The 23145-nt window shown below is 41.7% G+C and overlaps 1 protein-coding gene across 1 annotated transcript; it reads right to left on the reverse strand.

Moving 5' to 3' along the window:
- Nucleotides 1-6572: 6572 nt before the first annotated feature.
- LOC147886681 (uncharacterized) lies at nucleotides 6573-7324 on the reverse strand. Its single transcript, XM_087395300.1, has 2 exons — nucleotides 7296-7324; nucleotides 6573-7131 (listed from the first exon to the last, which is right to left on the reverse strand). Exons 1-2 carry the CDS (start codon nucleotides 7322-7324, stop codon nucleotides 6573-6575), a joined length of 588 nt encoding a protein of 195 aa, XP_087251426.1.
- Between the last annotated feature and the right edge of the window lie 15821 nt (nucleotides 7325-23145).

Raw genomic sequence — 23145 nt, forward strand, 5'->3', positions numbered from 1 at the left:
ATAATAGCCCTTCAAAAGTCTAATAAGTGTTGCTATATAACGATGCTCTTTAAACATCGATATATAGTGACACTTGCCTAAAGTCGCTATATAGCGACACTTAACGAATCCCGCTGTGATTATCAACGATTAGCACCCCGTGCACACTAAACCTCGGTGCTTGAGCATTGGGATAGGGCTCGTGTGTAGTAGTGCAGTGTCACACAAGGTTTCGAGTTTTAGCCCCTAGCGTTGCTATATAGCGATTCTAGTCAATTGCTATATAGCAACGTTTATATCCTAAAAGTGTCGCTATATAGCGACTGAACAGGGCAAAGCGTCGCTATATAGTGATGGTTTAGGGCTTTCTCTATTAGAAGAGAGGAAAGGATCTCATGGCTGGCTATTATTTGGATCTTAATAGATTTCCTTGCAGCTCATGTTGTGATTTTGGAAGTGTGCAGATGGAAGCGACGAGTGGAAGCTCATCAGATGATGCACCAACGCCCGGGAGCACGGAGTGGCTTACAAAGAGGTTGTATTGTCATTGCACTCATTGCAAGCGAGAAATATGACATCAACATCGTATTGTCATGCACCACTTGCAGATGTATGGGGAGGAGCCCGAACTAGTACCCACCGTTGGTGTTGCACGTGGTGATGGATCATCGGTAAGTCAATGCTATTTGAGTTCGTGGTGATTAATATTGACTCAGGGGGGTCACTATGTATAAACCCTCTATATCACGTGCGTTCAAGCCTATTTTTAAAATCCCTTATCTGTAAATTTTTTATTAATAAAATGTACCCCTTTTCTATACAAATCTGTAAATGTTTTCCAAACTATTTTAAATAATCCCTTATGTATATTTATTTGTGTGAATTTTAGAACTCAAAAATATCCTTCTGTTGAACTCCCGTGATAGGGTAACATATGATGAGTGACCTCCTCGAGAATATTGGATACCATTATGACACAAAACCTTGAGACAAGATCTTATATTTACACAAAATCTTGAGACAGGATGAGGAGGGTGGTGAGGGTGCACATATACCTTCACACTTTGAGCAAGACTATAGCCTCTCAGATGTGCAAGATGATGATGAGGGTATGGTGGAAATGATGGATTCTATTTTTAGGGGCACTACATCACATGTACACGTGATGCCAAAGTCTGAGGTCAATATGCAAGACTTGCAATCAACACAGTTGTAGAAGGGTACTAGGATGTCTAAATTGTGGGCTTGTCTCTCAATCTTGAATCTGCAAGCAAAGTATGGGTGGTCAGCTACAAGTGTCTCCGCCTTAATGAGGTTAGCTCCCACATTAATTTGACTCATTATTTGGATACTGTTTGTTTTGAGAATCATCATGTATGTTTGTTAATCATCATTATTCGAAGCCTATGTATGTTTGAATTGTGATAGGTTGCTCTAGAAGATGTTGCCTTCTGCAAATACCATGCCTGCATCAAGAGATGAAGTGAAGAAGATGCTAACAATGGTGGGTATGGATTAAAATACCATCCATGCTTACCGTAATGACTGTATTCTCTTTTATCGTGAGCATGGAGATTTGGCTAGTTGTCCAAAGTGTGGGGAACAACGATATAGAGATGACTTGCAGGGTGAGCAGATATCGGTAAAGGTCTTGAAACACTTTCCCATCATTGCAAGAATACAGCACATGTTCCGATGCAAATCCATAGCGGAGTTGATGACTTGGCATGCATCTCGTCGGTCCACTGATGACACATTGAGGATTCCCACAGATTGTGCAGCTTGGAAGCACATAGACAATCAGTGGCCAAACATTGCGAGGGAGCCACGCAACTTACATCTTGGGCTCGCCATGGATGGTGTGAATCCTTTCCGGTTATGCTCGACGTCTTGATCGACATGGCCCATAGTCTTTGTGAATTACAATATTCCACCATGGCTAACAATAAAGAAGGGACACCTCATGCTTGCACTACTTGTGCTAGGGAGGTACAAGGCCAAAAATATGGACGTGTACATGGCACCTTTGATAGAGGAGTTACACATCTTATGGAGAGGAGTGTGGGTCTTTGATATTTCCAGAGCTCCTAGACATACCAATGATATTTTGGTCAGGGATATCTTGATGTGGACCATGCATGACTACCCAGGATATGGAGAGTGCGCAGGTACGTGGGCGTTGTGTCTTTACATGTATAATATAGGATTATGTTTTTATGACTCTCTTTCGCACACGTCTTATACTAACACATTCATGCACGTGTGCAGGACTTGTTACAAGTGGCTACCATGCTTGTCCTGTTTGTGGACCGGGTTTGAAATCGCTTGCATGATACTCCAAACATATGATGAAAAATCTATTTGGGCACACTTGGTTGGCTCCAAAGACTCGAGAGGAGTGCAAGAAGACTTGCATGCTATGAATAGGATGTCTCCTTTATGGCCCCAAGTGCGTGCTTCGGGAAAAGTTGTCCTCTTGAAAGCAACATGGATCCTCTCCAGGAGAGAGGAGGCAACGGTCAAGGTGGACATTGCCTCTTTTCAAACGCCCACAAGCTACATGCATTGCTTGAAAGAAGCATTTTCAAAGGATAATAAGATGGCACAAGGTCTTACAGGTATTCTAAGCTGTAGGATTAGTGTACCAATAATCGTGATGTGTTAGTGTAATTATGATTATGTTATATTATTGACATGACTTGTTTAATGCTTTTATAGTTCACCCTCCCAATTACAGTAAAAGGGTGCTTACAAGAAGATATTAGAAATGCTATATGCAAGATCAGTGGTATTGTGAGGTATGCTTACTATCAAATCGCATTGATTGCATTTTCTTCAATTTAAGCTGAATAATCTATAGACTGATTATGAATATATCTTACATGGGCATGTGAAATAGGTGGATATCTCAAAAAGAGATCTCCATATCGAGCATCGAGAAGGCTAGGGTGGACTCCATTGAAGCCGTATGCTAGCTTGAGAAGCACTTTCCCTCGACCATTATGACAACTCAAGTACACTTGCTTGTGCACATAGTTGATGAGGTGGCCATTGCAGGTACCGTTCATAGTCGGTGGATGTTTTTTCTCGAGCGGTTTATGAAAAAATTGAAGGGTTTTCTAAGACAAAGAGCAAGACTAGGCAAGCATGGTAGAGGGATGGCTTGTGCAGGAGTCATTAGTATATATCATGGAGTTTCTTGCATCCACGGATCCCGATATGCCACAGGCTTGGGATAACAAATATGACGATTGTATCGTTGGCGAGGTCCCCGAGGAAAAGGTATTGAAAGAAAGATGAGCAAAGAGCAAATGGAGAAATTCAATAAGTTTTGTATCCTCAATAGCAAGGAGATGCAGAAGTGGATTGAGAGATATGAAGCGGCCAAAGCAGAAAGAATAGTTGCAAGGAAGAGATTCAAAGTAACTTACAGGAGATTGCAACCATATGCATGGGATCTCGCCCTTCTTCCCACTCACGTCTCACTTGATTGGCTACAACTAGCTCTACGTAAAGCCGAACGCGATGGAGAGACAATAAATGAGTGCGAGCAAGAGTTATCATCTAGATGTATGATGCATGTAAGTTTCTTACCTCTTAATGTAATTAAGTAATTATTTGTTGCAATATACGCTATAAAATAGATGCATCTTCATTGTTTTAATGATGCTCTTTTGTAGTACAAAAAGTATAGTGCATTATGGTCATATGGATGACATTTTCATGTGGAATGCATCGATTCAAAGAGTCATGTATGATTGTGGAGTCATAGATAACTTCACACAAGATAGCCGAGCAAGTGCTTCGGATACCAATCTTCTCCTCTCATAGTTGGATTATTGTGGAACCATATGCGAAATCTATGAAATTGATTTTTAACGATTTAGTATTTTCATTCTTGATGTTAAATGGTTTAGAACTATTTACAACAGTCCCCATGCGACAGTGAGAAAAGATAGTAGCAGTTTCTTTGCTATAGACTCCACCAAACTTTGGACCGAAGAAAGTGATACTTCTGTTCTTCCCGAGCATTGTGAGCAGGTGCATATCAATGATTTAATTAATCGAAGCTTTCATTTTTAAAGATCCATTGATACATGTACTGAAGCATAATTTCATATATATAATTGATGGCATTTGGCACCCATCTTCAATATAGGTCATTTTTCATCCGGATTGTTCTGATCCAAGATGGTGGTACATGATCCAAGTTGCACCATGAAGTAAGCAAATTTTTAAAGATAGAGATGTGGATATGGAGATGCCACTCCCAATGCCGGATCCAATTGATCCAGATGGAACTAGCGAACAAGATGAAGATCACAATATGAGCCACGAGGAAGATGCACATAATGACATCGTATGGGAGGAAGATGGAGATCACGATATTGAGGAAGAAGATTACAATCATGAAGAATCACCACACTTTATTGAAGAAGATGATCTAGTCTTAGGTGAACATATGATGCTAGAGTACAATGATGACATAGGAGATTAACTCGGTATAAAGTTAGAGATAGACTTGTTTGGCACATTAATTAGACTTGGCTCAGGATGAAGCCATTGATGTAAATGCACTTCATTCATTTTTTTAATCTAAAACTTTGACATGAATATATGAGCTTCAAACTTGATGTACATGCTCTTGTACTTTTATTCTCTCAAAGGATCAAACATGTATGAAAAGGGAAAAAATTTTGTCATTAGGAAAAACTATCTTTTAAGGTCGGTATGGGAAAAAACACTCTTTGTAAAACATTGCTATAGGAAACTATCTCAGTGTTGCTATATAACAGCCATTCACAAGTCTAATAAGTGTTGCTATATAGCGATGCTGTCTAAACGTCACTATATAGTGACACTTGTCTAAAGTATATAGCGACACTTAATGAATCGCGCTTTGATTACCGATGATTAGCACCCCATGCATGCTAAACGTAGGTGCTTAAGCATCGGAATAGGACCTGTGTGTAGTAGTGGTAGTGGGGGATGCATGGCACAGTGCTTTGGGGGGGGTAATGGTGGGGTTGGGGATGATTCAGATGATGCTAACGTGCCAGAGGGTGATGGTATGATCTTCTATGACATCACTCAGACAGCATCTTGATGGATGCTTGAGGGAAGAATATCATGGCCTTCATGTGCTCTGTAATTACTAACAACTATAGAGATTGCTTTATTCACTATAAAGACCATCCAAAAAAGTTGGCTGATGAGACCCTCGCTACTATTCGCTCTAGGTATCCCAATCCCCCCAATGTTCAGTTCACAGATAAATAGGCCAAGTCAAAGATTATTAGGATACTTGGCAATAAAAGATCCTCGCTTAAGAGGCAGGCACTAGCCGAGACTGCTAGGAGAGAGCGAGGTCAACCACCAAGCTCACAAGTGTGAGTGGAAGAAAGCAATGAAGACAGCGAAGGCGGACCCTAGTCTACAACACGTGGAGGCACGAAGGATCCAAATGGAGCAATATGGAAACGTGCATTTTAGAGCAGGGGCTGTTGAATCATGGGAGGCCCAATTTGTAAGTATCGATCTCAAATTATATTGTTTATGTGGTTTATTAAGAGGTTGTTTCTTTGTACTAATCCCTCCGCAAATTGTTTCATCTTGCAGCTTGATATCATGGGCAAGTACCCGACTCCTGTCGAACAGCCTACCACTGCCACCATCGCAGAGGAGATATATGGAGGCACTTCTATGATGACGGGTTGATTACTGAGGAACAGTATATCTGGGCTACTAGAGCACCCCCCAGGTATTTAAAAGTAATTAAATAATATCAATATTGTAAATAAAGATTTAATTTTTCATACATTGATACATGTTGTCCCTCGTTTACAAGGCCTTACGGCTGATCAGAAGGAAGAAGATGAGGAAGAAGGGAGCAAAGAAGGGAGCGAGGACACGGAGAACTTAGATTAGTCATAGAAGTAGCGCTAGCTAATCTTTTTTGTACTTGAAGCCATTGGCTTGGCTTCGTGCCTCTCTTGTATATGTTGTAACACTACATATATGAGAGAGATTTCAATGTACAGAATATTATAAAGAATAAGCCGAGGAATAGGATGGAAAGAAAAAGCCTAGATGTTCTCATGCACATCTTAATTTAGAACAAGCATTGTAGGATTTTTACCCTAGCAAGTCCATATGCTTGTGGCGTGGCAGAGCAAAAACCTCATGTCATGTGTGTAGCCAAGGTTTTAGGGAGTAAATTGGTTCATGTTGTACTCATAGCTTGCTTATCGAGCTATTGATATGATCCATGGTTGTACTCGTGCCTAAGTCCACGAATTGTAAGTTGTGATCTTGTTCTGAGGGCTTCTAGTAAATTATCAAATTGCCATGAAACAAATTTTTTAACCAAAAATAATGTTCTTGAAAGCTTCAAAGTAGGGAAAGTTAACATTTGGAAAATTGTATCCAGAATTCTCTAGCTGAAAAAATTCTCAGAAAAAATTGAGAGTTCATACAGCTTCATTAATAAAGTAAGAGTTCTTACAGCTTCTTTCAGTGAGAGTTCTTACATCTTCTTTCAGTGTTAACACTCAGCTGAGAATGAGAAACTTTATTAACAGAATGAATCAATTTTACTTGAGAAAAGCAAATCCCACTGTAACGCTGAAAACGGTAACTCCAGCAAATCCTAACACCATCACAGGGATTGCGGCAGCTTTAGACCAAACATTGCTGCTGCAAGACAGCAATCCAAGCCGCAGCTCGATCACATAGACTATAGACGTCACCAGAAACACCGTGCCCAAGGCTGTGGCAACCGCTGTGGCCAGCATGCCTGCGCGAATTAACGTTTCGTTGATCGGCACGAGGACGCCTGGGACAGTTTTCTTTGCGCCGCTGAGAGCCAATTGAAGCTTCAACCCTTGCGCTATGAGACTGGACACCAAGAAGCAGGAAAAGGCCAACACCTCAAACAGGACAAGTAGCTTGACGACATCAACTGTAGCATCGCAAGATCCGCTTGCCAGATTGTCGTCGTTATTGTAAGAGAGCCCGATGAACACAGCACCCGTGAAGAAAGAATTGACACTTACGAGTGCATCCAAGGCCTGCACATGAAGAGTAGTATTTGCAGGTAAGGCACCCGCAGCCTGATCCGTGTTCTCACTTGGCGTCTCGCTTCCCAGGTCACTGCAGAGTCCAGACAATTGATTGTAAAAGCGTTACCTAAAGGAAGGCAATTCATTGAAGAATCCTACCGACTTATACTACACATGCGTACGGAGTTTTAAATTGAAGATGCTGATTGCTCTATCTACGAAAGCAGAAATGGGGTCAGTCTGCTTGAACGATACCTCGCTGCGAGTTTCTGATATGCAGCCATATGGAACGTAGACGGTAGTGCTTATCTTATGACGCACGCAAGCGATCGGAGATGTGCGAATTGCGGAGCGCACTAAAGTCCCAGTTTGCAAGCTGAGGAATGGTATTTTCCAGGCCGCTATCTAGTGAAGAAGTGGCCAAAGCAGGGGCGAGGGCGTTGGAAACGGACTCCACCACTGAGATGCGGTGCTGGGCTGTGCCTGCTGATCTATCTGGGTGGGAATTAGTACTTTGCTTTGCACGCAAACACACTAAGCGGTTGACACAGCTTGCATTAAGGCTCTAAACAAATATATTGCAGTCATCTCTGGATCTACCCACGACAACGATAATATTCCTCAGCATTATAATATTCCGTTCGAGATGTTGACTATTTGTAATTCCTAGGGTCTGTTTCCACGAAGCCCACATGCGCGCATCTAGATGCGGGAGCAGGTGGCTGATCTTGTTCACTCAGGTTAAAGATGAAGGAGGTGGCGGTGTCCTTCACCAGGAAAGAGTCCATAGAAGCTCGTTAGATCCATTTGGCCACCTGGGTGTTATTTGGCCTGAGGGAAGCTTTTTCTTAAAATGAAAATGGTGAGCGGCGGACTTCAGGCTTTTCCCATACGTCGAGGGACCCGCGGGAGGCCTAACATAAGGTCATGAATGACGAGTCGTCTATTGACAAGTCTGCATTCCCTTAGTCTTCCAAGTTCGATGGTCACGTCCCAGCCATATTCCAAGTTGATGTGACCTGAGAGCGTGCAGATGTATCTTCTCGAGATGTAACCCTGAGATCGTACGGTGAAGATATCTTTAATTCCAACCGCGGACCTTCACTACAATGTGGAAGCTTGTGTTGTGGCATTTGTTCGCATATGCTCTGAGTGGCCCAATGGCCCTTCCACCAGCTCCTCACAAGGGTGGACGCGCCCCAGTGTGGAAACAGACCCCTACTAAATCTTCTCCTTCCCATCCGCATAATTAATATTAGCATCCGTGTGTGCTACTTGAGAATACACTCAGGGGAGTCACTATGTGTAAACCCTATGTATAAAGTGAGTTCAAGCCCTATTTATGAAAGCCCTTATGTGTGATTTTTCCATTAATTATTAAATCCACCCTTTTCCTTTTCAATCTGTTAATTTTTCCTATTCAAAATGTTAATTTTTCCCAAAATCCTTTTTACAACACCTTTCTATCTGTGAAAATGTGAGAAAAAATGAAATTAAATATTTCCTTATGTTGAACTCACGTGATAGTCACATATATTATTGAGTGACCCCTCGAGAGAATACAAAACCATCATAGCATTCGACATCAAATACCTATTTGAATTGATATCAAAAAAATTTGCCAAAGTTTAAATTAATTAAATTGACAATACATCACGTGCAAATTTAGTATTTTTAATGTGTGATATTACACACAAATATGAGAATGTAATAAATCTTTTTTTTTAACGCCAAATCTATTATCTTTTTTTTTTAATGCCAAATATATTAAGTGGGTGGTCAACCCAAGTTACAAAATCCGACCTGTAAAGGGGCTACAACCTGTCCACAGCCCATGCTACAAGCAACAGAAAGACAATGAAACATTAACCAACCATTAAACAAGAGAGAAACAAGACCGAACTACCAAGAGGTAACAACTCACTAGCGGGTCCTTCCCCTAGGTAAACCAACTACCGTATCGAGACCCCCGGTTGAAAGACTATCCTATTTTGACTTCCCACATAGCCATGCAACCTAGTTGCAGCTCTAATATATGGCCAACATGCGATGAGAGTAAACGGGAATCATGAAGCATCCTCCGTTAAAACGGGCTTCCATTGTGAAGCTAGGTAGCATTGCGCCATCAGACCCAAGTACTAGATTGCAGTCTCCATCTAACACAGTATTCAAAACTTTCTCTCCTAGTTAGGACTTTTTTTTGGAGCATATCCTCTCCACTCAACTTCACTTAGTGAGCTCAAAAATTGGGTTTTTTAGAGCATTAAATGGGTCACTTATATACAAATATGGCCTTATTAAACTAAAAGTCAAGTGGTGACCTCTAATTTAAAAAAATATGGCTCAATGAAGCTATAATTCCCAAACTTGTGCATGGTGCCCCCATCCAATAACTATAATAATAATAATAATAGTCTCCTAACTCCACTTCAATTTTAACACTATATGCCAAATTTTGTACAAGGTTGACCATGAAATCATGCTCTCGTCTCTATCTTGTAAAGTTTTATTGACAATTTCTAGGACGACCTTCTTTGTCATTCTCAAAGGAAGATGTTGTTGATATTCAACACATCCATCTAGCATTATTTGTTAAAGATGAGGCTGTGGCAATGCATGGTCTTCGAGAACTTGCTTTAATGTTGCATTTATAGTGCTTCCATGGCATTTAAGCTTGTAGGTATTTCCATGAATTGTATGAACTATTTTTTCTTTCACCTCTGCTCAGATGGTCCAGTATGTGCCATGTGATAGTCTAGTTAACCATTGATATCCTCGATTGCAAATGGGTCTCCCATTAGCCATGGGTTTCAATCTAGGTTTAGAGTGTCTTGTGCTCAAATCTTGATTAGTGCCTTGATGAAGAAAGCATGAAAACTCTTGAAGAAGATAGTTATGTCTATTAGGTGATGTCTTACTCCAAATACCAAGGCATATGGCTGCAGAATCATCTTTCCCAACTTTTCTAATGCAAAGTCTCTTGCAACAAACTCACATAAGCATCCTTTCCATATTCTCCTCGGATAACATTACGTCTCTTTGATTCTGGAATTGATGCCATGATTCTTCGCCTCTTCACACTCACATACTTTCTTTTTGTAAATAGTGTCTTGTGTTTTCCAGTTGTAAGCCCATCAGACCTCGAATCCATTTCCCTTGGATCTTTATCTCTATAATCAAATGTTGTGTGGGCTTGAGAATTATTTGATACCTTATATCTTGGAAATGGAAATCTGGTAGACATGTTCATTGATGTCAATTTGTTGCCAATGCCTCTTGAATTTTGTGGTTGAACTCTTTCTCCTTCGTAACTCAAGATTCTCCCATCTATATTCTCTGGCATGCTAGCAACAATACTATGAACAACATGACAAGTCTCAAATTCTCTACCCCTTTTGCCTGCGTTCAAGTGGTAACATCATGATCATTGTCACTAATATCATCAATTCCTATTATTGCATCACTTATCCCATCGATCTTTGCGTGTATTTTTCTTTGTGGTCCCATCTTATTATTCTCAACACAAGACAAGTCTTCTATACCAGTGAGCCTGTTCGAGTCACTTGCAACACAGGACAAGTCTTCTATACCAGTGAGCCTATTCGAGTCACTTGCAACACAGGACAAGTCTTCTATACCAGTGAGCCTATTCGAGTCACTTGCAACCCAAGACAAGTCTTTTATACCAGTGAGTATATTTGAGTCACTTGCAACACAAGAAAACTTTTCTACATCAACATATGTTACTATAATGTCCTCAATACCTGTGGGCATGCCACTATGATACTCTTGATCACTACTATAGCTTCTTATCAATTTGGATCCCATTTGTGTTATAGTCCTTTTCTTCTAATAATATTATGTTGTGTCTTCCATGACATTGAAGAAAACTGTCTTGGGAAAACTTGATTTCAAGAAAGCTAACTCCCATTTACAAGTACTATGAACTTGTAGATGAGACATAGTATTATGGACATCTAGATGTGAAGTACTATCCATTGCATTTTGAATGACACCTGCACTAGTCAACTTAATTATCTCCACTATATAGAGAAAACTCTGAGCATAGCCCTTAAAGTTGCCAATTGCTAAAACTTCTCTAGAGTAAGATAACGTCTCTACTTTTCCCCCCTCAAAATAACTTTTCTTGATATCTTGAAAGTATGTCTTTGGAACAATTTCGTCTTGGTCCCAAAGCATTCTATATGCTTGCATATCAAATATGTCACATTGTAAGATATCTCCCAATGTTTCAAAGTCTCCATGTGGATATTTTAAATTCATAGGATCAAGACTATGAATTCGTCCAAAAGCCACCACTTCATTCTTCTTATATAACACTACATCCATGCCCTCTGTTAGGGTGAATACCTATTTTATGTACAAAAACATATTAGAAACGTCATGCGCCCCCATCCATCTTTTTCTCATCGAGGCGCAAAATTGCATGGAGGATAGGGAATATCCCTTAATCTTCCTACCAATTGTGATAAGTAGAAGCTCCACACCATTGCATGATAAAAAATTCTAGACATAGTCATGCACTCTCCCTGCATTGTGCTCCTTAGGAACATCCCTTAATCTTCCTACCAATTGTGATAAGTAGAATCTCCACACCATTGCATGATACAAAATGCTAGACACAGTCATGCACTCTCCCTGCATTGTGCTCCTTAGCCACCAAACCTCATCAAATACATAAAATCAATCTAGCTAGCCTACCCCGAACTCCATGGCTTTCCTATGTTATTCCAAGTGAAGCCTCCAAGCCCTTCCTGATCAATTTGTATGCAATCTATTAGACCATGTATTAAACACAACTCATCCAAGGCTTCCCGCCCTTACCCTTCTACCAGCTTGGAGAAGTGAGATCTATCAAAGTCACATTCGATGAAATTCTAGTCACCTCCCAGTACCCATCTAGCCTCCCTCATGGATGCACACAACTTGTCCCAACAGACCCTTCTATCTTGGGGGGAACGGGGGGCATAGATGCTAGCTACATTCAACTCAATGCCTTCTACCAACAACCCAGGTGCAACTAGCGAAGCCTCATCATCCCTAAAAATCTCGCTCAACCCAAACGTGTTTGAAACCAATATCGTTGAACCCCCCCACCTAGGCTTGGGGCAATGTACGAAGGTATTAAACTCTCCTTTCCTCCATGACTTCCAAAACCCATCCCCCACTCCACACTTGAATTTCTACAATAACACTACTTGAGGATTCAAATTCCTAATAATCGAAAGACACCTTTTTTGTTTTAACGGGTCATAGAACCCCCCTCACATTCCAAGATACAATTCTGAACTCAACCAAGGAATCCTTCACCACCCTCCCCCTAGCAAATCTAATGGGATAGCACTTTGTAAGCATCTTTAAAGAAATTAAAGTGATTCTCTTTTCACCCAATTGCCTACTACGCCACCTCCTTGATCCGCTTTGAGAGGCTATAACTAGTTGACCATCTTGCTTACCACCCACTCCTCCTCAATATGCAGAGTGATTTGGCATTTATCTTCATGGCATTGCTTCATGTGGTTCGCCTCTAGCCAAAATCCTCTCTAGAAAAGATCCAATCATACTTGCAAAATTAGGATCTAGAGAGAGAAAGACTAAAAGCCTACACTCTTTGAGGTCCGTGCACTTTGTGTAGGCACCCAAAAGGTTCCCCCTCTTTGTCGAGGGACTCGAGGTTCCCCCCCTTTGTGTAGAGACCCAAAAAGTCCCCCACTTTATGGGGGAGGACTCATGAGGTTCCCCCACTTTGTGTAGAGACCCAAGAGATATTACCCCCAAAAAGTGGAGGGGCTCTTGTCCGAAAGGTCCCCTCTTCTCTCCGTCTCTCTCTTCTCTCTCCCTACTATTCTCTCTCTCTCTCTCTCTCTCTCTCTCTCTCTCTCTCTCTCTCTCTCTCTCTCTCTCTCACCACTCGAACATCATGATCCTTGGTCGTTGAACTATCACCAAGAGCATGTGAAAGGAAACTCCACTTGCTTGGCTCAGTGTTATGCTCTAATTTTTGTTTAGACACAACCCCTTTTGGGATAGACTTACCTTTCTCACCGATTGTTTTCCACTATTACTCCTGATGAGATGTGATCGTAGCCTTGAGCTTGGTTGGTGGAGTGACCAATTCTCCTTAGCATGATGGAGGGGACTCACCCAAGAGGTTCTTGCCATCAATCTCAACACAAATCTCCTCTTCGGATGAGTTATCAAAATATTCCATCCTCTCCCCTCGTATGAGGGATGTATTCACAGCTCTAGATGGGCATTCCTTAATGAAGTGACCCAACTTCTTAAACATGAAACATGCATCCGAGAATGGACCAAATCTAAGCTATCGAGCAAACAATAAGCCATTGGGAAACTTGACCTCTAGAAAATCCAATACGCTTTGGTTCTGGCCCCAAAGGGTCCATGCCTTCCTTCAACCTACATTAGCCTACGTTGGAGGCAAAAAGATGAGGGCCATTCCAAGAGATGTCGCCACCTTACCAATAGCTTCACCTAGTCATGCAGGGAGATTGGGGAATTGGATTCACACCAGGAAGTCATGATATATAAACTCATCAACCCTAAAGGCAAGGCTCCATGCTCGGGGGGTTCACTCATACTTATGTAAGCATAGCACATGAGCTCAACAGAAGGAATTTTTAAAATCCCTCATTTATACACAAATTGAATAAAAATAGGGTGTGCTTTATTCATGATAAATTCAAAGATAAGGGTTTTTAGAAATATGCCTTGAATGCACGTGATATATAGGGTTTATACATAATGACCTCCCCGAGGCTCCGTGGCACCACCAACATTGATGCTTATAAAACCATAAAGGATCTTCCTAGAATCTCGTCTTATATAACTTGTGAAGCACACCTGAGCAAGAAGAACACCTTCCCCACACACCTTGTTGAGTAGGCACTCTGAGGGATATTGTACTCATAGAGGATGAATTGTGCAAGTTTGTCAAGAGAGGGGACTCGCCTCATAAAGAACAAGTAGAGGCCTCGTTTGGCAAGTTGGGCTAGCTCTATTTCAACATCGTCCATTTGCAAGTCATAGGAAAAATTGTGCTTCTTGCCACCGTCAAACATTTCCTTGTGCTTTGTATCTTTGGCACGTCATGACACCTTGTCCTGTAGTAGTCTTTCAGCCTCCTCATCAGGTAGACAAGAGAATTGGACAAGAATTTTCCCAACCATAATATCCATGTATGATGGGACATTATGCTCTTTGGATTCCTCTCCCTCAAGGGTCACTTTTTCATGATGCTCCACATCTTCCGAGACACTCTTGACCTCCCTTTGCTTTTGTACTCATAGTGTTATAGGATTCCTCACAACGGATAGCCAACTTTGTGTGATGCTTGAGGAGGGCACTGGGTAAAAACCCCATATACATACCACGTGTGATCAAGGCATTTTAAGAAGACACCCTACTTATAGATTTTACAACCTATATACACCCCTTCTATAAATTTTGAGATGATTAAAGTATCCCTTATGTTTGAAAATTTTCACTTTTTGAATTTTAAACCCTTTATGTATGTATATTTTCTGGAACTCCATAAAAATATAAAACCCCTTCCGTTGATCGCACGTGCTATTTTACATATTTCTTAGTGGCCCCTCCGGGTGAGACGTCCCTTCAATCCCCCCTCCCTCCACTTGAGTGTATTTTGGATGCAAATATTGTCTATACCAATGAAGTACAATTTACCCTTTGAGGGGTAGTAAAGTCAAGTCAAGTGAGGACTCATTTCCATAGGTCTCTTGAGTCCTATCTTGACATAATATATGAATTTTCAATAAGTCACTTGAAGTCTCTCATGCATCCATAAGCAAAACATAAGCACCCAATATTGAGAAATCAAGTAAGATTTGGACAAGTCTCCTGACTTTTTCTTTGCATCCATATGAGAAATATAAGTAGAATGTGTTGTACAATATCTACTTGGCAACCGAAATCTAGTAGCTATCTATTTCATAAGAAAAATAAATTCCAACACTAGTATGACAGCCCAACTTACCTACTCACAATGTGCTATAAAACCATAAAGGATCTTCCTAGAATCTTGTCTTATATGGCTTCTGAAGCACACCTGAGCAAGAAGAACACCTTCCCCACACACCTTGCTAAGTAGGCACTCTGAGGGATATTGTACTCATAGAGGATGAACTATGCAAGTTTGTCAAGAGAGGGGACTCACCTCATAAAGAACAGGTAGAGGCCTCGTTTGGCAAGTTGGGCTAGCTCTATTTCAACATCGTCCATTTGCAAGTCATAGGAAAAATTGTGCTTCTTGCCACCGTCAAACATTTCCTTGTGCTTTGTATCTTTGGCATGTCATGACACCTTGTCCCGTAGTAGTCTTTCAACCTCCTCATCAGGTAGACAAGAGAATTGGACAAGAATTTTCCCAACCATAATATCCATGTATGATGGGACATTATGCTCTTTGGATTCCTCTCCCTCAAGGGTCACTTTTTCATGATGCTCCACATCTTCCGAGACACTCTTGACCTCCCTTTGCTTTTGTACTCATAGCGTTACAGGATTCCTCACAACGGATAGCCAACTTTGTGTGATGCTTGAGGGGGGCACTGGGTAAAAACCCCCATATACATACCATGTGTGATCAAGGCGTTTTAAGAAGACACCCTACTTATAGATTTTACAACCTATATACACCCCTTCTATAAATTTTGAGATGATTAAAGCATCCCTTATGTTTGAAAATTTTCACTTTTTGAATTTTAAACCCTTTATGTATGGTCCTCTCCTGTAACTGGATACTGTAACTGGATTAGAAAGGACCCGAAGGGCCCCACAGCCATCAAGACCTATCAATAGCTCTAAAACTACCTCAGCTCCAAGTGAGCAATCTATGCCTTCAAGGTATCAGGAGGTGGTCAGGAGTGTCACCAAAGATCTTCAATCTAGTTCTGAAGAGAAAGATGAGTTCCTAGAAATGTTCAAAGATTTCCCTGACCTCTTTGCAACTAGCTACTGCCACCTTCGCCATGTGACTGCCATAGAGCACAAGATAGAGTTGAAGCCTGATGCGAAGCTTGTGGCTCATAAGTATCAGAGATTAGGGCCCCTACAGACTGATGCTTTGTGCTCAGAGTTGCAGAAACTTGTAGAAGCTAGGTTTATTGTTTTGGTTCACAATACTGAATGGGTTTCATGAGTGGTAGTCACCCCAAAGAAAAACAACAAGTGGCAGGTTTGCATCGACTATAAGAAACTCAATGCAGCCACCAAGAGGGACCATCATCCTCTTCCCTTTCAAGACCTCATTCTTGAGAAGGTAAGTGGTCGTGAGATGTATACTTTCTATGATGGTTACTCCGGGTTTTATCAAATCAGAATTGCCGAATAAGTTGTGCTTAAAACCACATTTGCCACACCCTGGGGGACATTTGCATTCAAAGTAATGCCATTTTGCCTCACCAATGCTCCTGCTACCTTTCAAAGATTTATGCAAATGGTGTTTGCTCCTTATTTGGGGGATCTCTTGGAGGTGTTTTTAGATGATTTCTATATATTCTCATCATGTAAGGAGCATGTTGTGAAGGTTAGGTTGGCCTTCCAAAGGGTCAATGATGCGAATGGTAGTCTCAACCCTGAGAAATGCACCATTGGAGCCACTCAAGGGAGGTTACTGGGACATATTGTCTCATCTGATGGTGTCAAGCCTGACCCCGAGAAGGTAGAAGCTATTCTCAAGCTCTCCCCACCAACAACCAAACATCAGGTATGCTCATTTGTCAATCTAGCAGGATATATGGCCGCTTCATTGATCAATATGCTACTTCAACATGACCCATGACTATGCTATTGAAAGAAGGGGTTGATTTCTCTTGGAATGAGGATTGTGATCATGGGTTTGCACAAATCAAGAAGGCTCTGGCTTCAAAACCCATTCTATGCAATTGAGATTGGTCAAAGACTTTCTATATCACGGTGCGCATACTCTGGCAGGTATTCTTCCCCAGTAAGGGGAGGATCGGTTCATAAATACCATTCGATTTGCTTCTCGACAATTGCTCGACACCGAACGACACTACTTAGAGGCTGACAAGCATGCCTTGTCTTTGGTGTTTTGCATTGATAATTTTAAGCATTATGTGGCTGGAAAGTCCTTCATTATACTCATTAGCACTGGTCTTGTAAAGTAGGTTCTTCAATCACCAAATCCCATGGGCCGATTGGCCAAATGGTTGGCAGTTTTACAAGAATATGATTTTTCTTTCAAATTTGTAAAAGGGGGTTGTTCCAACTTGAAGAATGCTTTGATTGATTTAGAGGAGTGCCTTGATGTAACCCTTGTAGCGGCCATAGAAGTTGGGGATCCATGGTATGGTGGTATCTACAAGTTTTTGACTGCTTTCTCCTTTCCTCCAGAAAGTACTAGGTATGAGAGAAAGAAGATCCACAGAGATAGTAGGTGCTACACCCTCTTTGATGGGGTGTTGTACCATCAAGGCATGGATGGGGTACTAAGATAGGCCATTGATGCAAATGAAGTACCTAAGATATTGAAGCATTATCATGATGGATTTTGTGGAGGCCACTATGCCAGTGACCATACAACTAAGAAGATTTTACATGCTAGGTACTATTGGCCGACCTTGTTCAAGGATGTCACTATGCATTGCAAAACTTGTGAAACATGCTATAGATTTTGTCGAGCCCCTACCCATGACTGCCCACAAAAAGAAGTATCTTTTGGTAGCCACTCAGTATGTCACTAAGTGCGCTGAAGCTATCGCCCTCCCCACAGCAAATGGTAAGGCAGTTTCAAATTTCATATTTGAACGTATCTGCACAAGGTTTGGACACCCATGGAAATAGTATCTGACAATGGGAGACCATTCTTAAATGAAGTAGTGGAGCTATTCATGGATCACATGGATATTGATCATCACACTTCTAGCATCTATTATTCAGCATCCATGGGTCAAACGGAGTAGACCAATGGCCTCCTTTGTAAAACCATGGGAAAAATGGCTACAAGGAACAGGAGCCAATGGGATCAGAAGGTCACAGAAGCCGTATGGGCTTACAACGTCACTCATAAAACATCTACAGGTCACACTCCTTTTGAGTTGGTGTACAGTACTAAGGCCGTTTTACCACTAGAGATAGAGATTCCAGCTTTGAGATTGGCATAAGAATAGAGGATGACAGAAGATGAACATGTAGAGGCTCGGTTGGTGCAACTTGAGAAGCTAGATGAAACCCAACACCTTGCCCTACATCAAACAGAGATTCAAAAGAATCGACAAAAGGCCCGCTTGGATGCTAAGATTCGCAAGGGATGGGAAAAACACTTTGCTGAGGGGGATGTTGTGCTATGCTTTGATAACAGATTGGACCACCAACAAATGGATAAGAAGTTCCTTCCATTGTGGACCGGTCCATACAAAGTCATCAAGGAACATAGCAATGGGTCTGTACAAGTTCAGGAGATGCATGAGCCATATGGCAAGAAGGTGATCAACAAGCATTACCTCAAGCCCTTCTTTGTGCGTAATGGACCCAGGCATGGAAATGCTGTGCATTCCCTGCCTGGGGGGGGACTGTTATGGATAAATTAAGGAAAAAGGCATAAATATGTGTGTGTGTTTATATGTGTCGCAATAGTATAATAAAATATGGTGTGCATAGGGCCCAGGGTTGAGGTGGAAGGGCATGACCATGTGCCACCCTTCCACGTAAGAGGACCCATAAGGTGTGATGTACATAATCCATGGTAGTAATATTATAAAATGTAAGGTGGCATGATTCCTCCATGTGCCACCCCTCCACCTAGGCGGTCCCATGCCTACATTTAGTGAGATATGGCCCAAAGTCCATGGGAGAAGTAATATAAAATAGGTGGAGATGGATATTATATTGGGTTATTCCCTCCATATAGGATAGGCCCATGTGGGGGAGGTATAGAATGTCCAAGAATGGAAGTTAAATAATGGGGAAAGTAGGATGAGGTGGCAAGATTCCTTGTGCGACCCTCCACTTGTTCTCCTAGATGTTTGAACGTATTATAAAATTGGGAAGAGACCAAGGGAGTATTATAGACTTGGGATATAGGAGTTGATATATGTGGAAAAATGTGGCCAAGCATTATCGCACACAATTGAGAGTGCGTAACCACCTAGCCCACATGGGAGACTCTTCCACACACACCATGCATGTGGGAGGATGCATTTATTGGGAGAGACCCCCTCTCTTGGCTATAAAAGGAGGGGGCTATTCCTTGAGGGGACACGCTCATTCTTGTAAAGCCACCTAGCTAGTATTTTGATTTCCCCCTTCCTTTCCTTTCAAATAAAGCATGGCCCTCTTCCCTTGATGTCTCCATCTTTACATTCCTCCTCCCATCATGTACATGCTCTTCTTTCCCCTCTTTCTCTCCCCTTATGCCATAGTTTCCCTCTTCATTCCCTTTCCCTACACCAAACAGAGATTCAAAAGAATCGACAAAAGGCCCACTTGGATGCTAAGATTCGCAAGGGATGGGAAAGACACTTTGCTGAGGGGGATGTTGTACTATGCTTTGATAACATATTGGAGCACCAAATGGATAAGAAGTTCCTTCCATTGTGGACCGGTCCATACAAAGTCATCAAGGAACGTAGCAAAGGGTCTGTACAAGTTTAGGAGCTACATGAGCCATATGGCAAGAAGGTGATCAACAAGCATTACCTCAAGCCCTTCTTTGTGCATGATGGACCCAGGCATGGAAATGCTGTGCATTCCCTGCTTGGGGGGGGGGACTGTTATGGATAAATTTGTCTAAGGAAAAAGGCATAAATATGTGTGTGTGTTTGTGTGTGTGGCAATATTATAATAAAATATGGTGTGCATAGGGCCCAGGGTTGAGGTCGCAAGGCATGACCATGTGTCACCCTTCCACATAAGAGGACCCATAAGGTGTGATGTACATAATCCATGGTAGTAATATTATAAAATGTAAGGTGGCATGGTTCCTCCATGTGCCACCCCTCCACCTAGGCAGTCCCATGCCTACATTTAGTGAGACATGGCCCAAAGTCCATGGGAGAAGTAATATAAAATAGGTGGAGATGCATATTATATTGGGTTATTCCCTCCATATAGGATAGGCCCATGTGGGGGAGGTATAGAAGGTCCAAGAATGCAAGTTAAATAATGGGAAAAGAGGATGAGGTGGCAAGATTCCTTGTGCCAACCCTCCACTTGTCCTCCTAGATGTTTGAACGTATTATAAAATTTGGAAGAGACTAAGGGAGTATCATAGACTTGGGATATGGGAGTTGATATATGTGAAAAAATGTGGCCAAGCATTATCGCACACAATTGAGAGTGTGTGACCGCCTAGCCCACATGGGAGACTCTTCCACACACACCATGCATGTGGGAGGATGCATTTATTGGGAGAGACCCCCTCTCTTGGCTATAAAAGGAGGGGACTATTCCTTGAGGGGACACGCTCATTCTTGTAAAGCCACCTAGCTAGTACTTTGATTTCCCCCTTCCCTTCCTTTCAAATAAAGCATGGCCCTCTTCCCTTGATGTCTCCATCTTTACATTCCTCCTCTCATCATGTACATGCTCTTCTTTCCCCTCTTTCTCTCCCCTTGTCCCATAGTCTCCCTCTTCATTCCCTCCCCTCTTAGTCTCTTTTTCCCACCCAAGTTAATGCTTCTCCCCTCACGTTCCCTATTCCTCTATGGCCCTCGAGCATCGCCATACCTATCCTCTAGCCTCTTGTCTTGATTTCTTTTCCAGCTAACAGAAATGGTGTGGTAGTTTCAAATTTCATATTTGAATGTATCTACACAAGGTTTGGGACACCCATGGAAATAGTATCTGACAATGGGAGTCCATTCTTAAATGAAGCAGTGGAGTTACTCATGGATCGCATGCATATTGATCATCACCTTCTAGCATCTATTATCCAGCATCCATGGGTCAAACGGAGTGGACCAATGGCCTCCTTTGTAAAACCATGGGAAAAATGGCTACAAGGAGCAGGAGCCAGTGGGATCAGAAGGTCACAGAAGCTGTATGGGCTTACAACATCACTCATAAAATGTCTACATGTCACACTCCTTTTGAGTTGGTGTACAGTACTGAGGCCGTTTTACCACTAGAGATAGAGATTCTGGCTTTGAGATTGGCACAAGAATAGAGGATGATAGAAGATGAACATGTAGAGGCCCGGTTGGTGCAACTTGAGAAGCTAGATGAAACCGAACACCTTGCCCTACATCAAACAGAGATTCAAAAGAATCGACAAAAGGCTCGCTTGGATGCTAAGATTTGTAAGGGATGGGAAAGACACTTTGCTGAGGGGGATGTTGTGCTATGCTTTGATAACAGATTGGACCACCAAATGGATAAGAAGTTCCTTCCATTGTGGACTGGTCCATACAAAGTCATCAAGGAATGTATCAATGGGTCTGTACAAGTTCAGGAGCTGCATGAGCCATATGGCAAGAAGGTGATCAACAAGCATTACCTCAAGCCCTTCTTTGTATGTGATGGACCCAAGCATGGAAATGCTGTGCATTCCCTGCCTGGGGGGGGAACTGTTATGGATAAATTTTTCTAAGGAAAAAGGCATAAATATGTGTGTGTGCTTGTATGTGTGGCAATAGTATAATAAAATATGGTGTGCATAGGGGCCAGGGTTGAGATGGCAGGGCATGACCATGTGCCATCCTTCCACGTAAGAGGACCCATAAGATGTGATGTACATAAAATGTAAGGTGGCATGGTTCCTCCATGTGCGACCCCTCTACCTAGGCAGTCCCATGCCTACATTTAGTGAGATATAGCCCAAAGTCCATGGGAGAAGTAATATAAAATAGGTGGAGATGGATATTATATTGGGTTATTCCCTCCATATAGGATAGGCCCATGTGGGGGAGGTATAGAAGGTCCAAGAATGCAAGTTAAATAATGGGGAAAGTAGGATAAGGTGGCAAGATTCCTTATGCCAACCCTTCACTTGTCCTCCTAGATGTTTGAACGTATTATAAAATTGGGAAGAGACCAAGGGAGTACCATAGACTTGGGATATGGGAGTTGATATATGTGGAAAAATGTGGCCAAGCATTATCACACACAATTGAGAGTGCGTAACTGCCTAGCCCACATGGGAGACTCTTCCACACACACCATGCATGTGGGAGGATGCATTTATTGGGAGAGACCCCCTCTCTTAGCTATAAAAGGAGGGGGCTATTCCTTGAGGGGACACGCTCATTCTTGTAAAGCCACCTAGCTAGTACCTTGATTTCCCCCTTCCCTTCCTTTCAAATAAAGCATGGCCCTCTTCCCTCGATGTCTCCATCTTTACATTCCTCCTCCCATCATGTACATGCTCTTCTTTCCCCTCTTTCTCTCCCCTTATGCCATAGTCTCCCTCTTCATTCCCTCCCCTCTTAGTCTCTTTTCCTCACCCAGGTTAATGCTTCTCCCCTCACGTTCCCTATTCCTCTATGGCCCTCGAGCGTCACCATACCTATCCTCTAGCCTCTTGTCTTGATTTCTTTTCCGCCTAACAACACACACACACACACACACACACACACATAGTAGCCTCCTAATAATTTAAAAAAGTAAAAACAATCCTCTTCTCTCTCATCCAAAATCTTTTAATTAAAACTAAACAATAAACATAAAATAATTTGATGCATAATCAGTGGTCTTTTTTCCTTTTTTTCTTTTTCCACCTATTTTCTTTTATTTGTTTTTCTCCTTTATCATTTATTTTTTCCTTTTTTCTCTGTGGATAAGAGGCCTTAGCTCATGCATGAGCATAAGCTCATGCTTATGCTTAAGTTTCCCCCTTCTCTATTTCTCTATTTCCGCATAAGCTTCAATGAAGAGAACAACATGGGACTCGTAATATACACAATATTTTTGAAACATTTAACTAGAGAAAAACATGGGAAAATATTTTAGATTTCAAAGAATAGCAAGAGCTATGCTTGTGGTTATACATTAATGTATGTTTACAGGAAAGAAAATGCTCAATAAGTCTTTGTATAGAGGATTCTGATGCAAAAGATATCCATACAAGAAGTTGAATCCAAATTCA

The sequence above is a fragment of the Dipteris shenzhenensis genome, chromosome 24, assembly GCF_047967505.1.
Source record: "Dipteris shenzhenensis isolate YYH24624 ecotype China chromosome 24, Dip_SZ_1.0, whole genome shotgun sequence".
NCBI classification, from domain to species: domain Eukaryota; kingdom Viridiplantae; phylum Streptophyta; class Polypodiopsida; order Gleicheniales; family Dipteridaceae; genus Dipteris; species Dipteris shenzhenensis.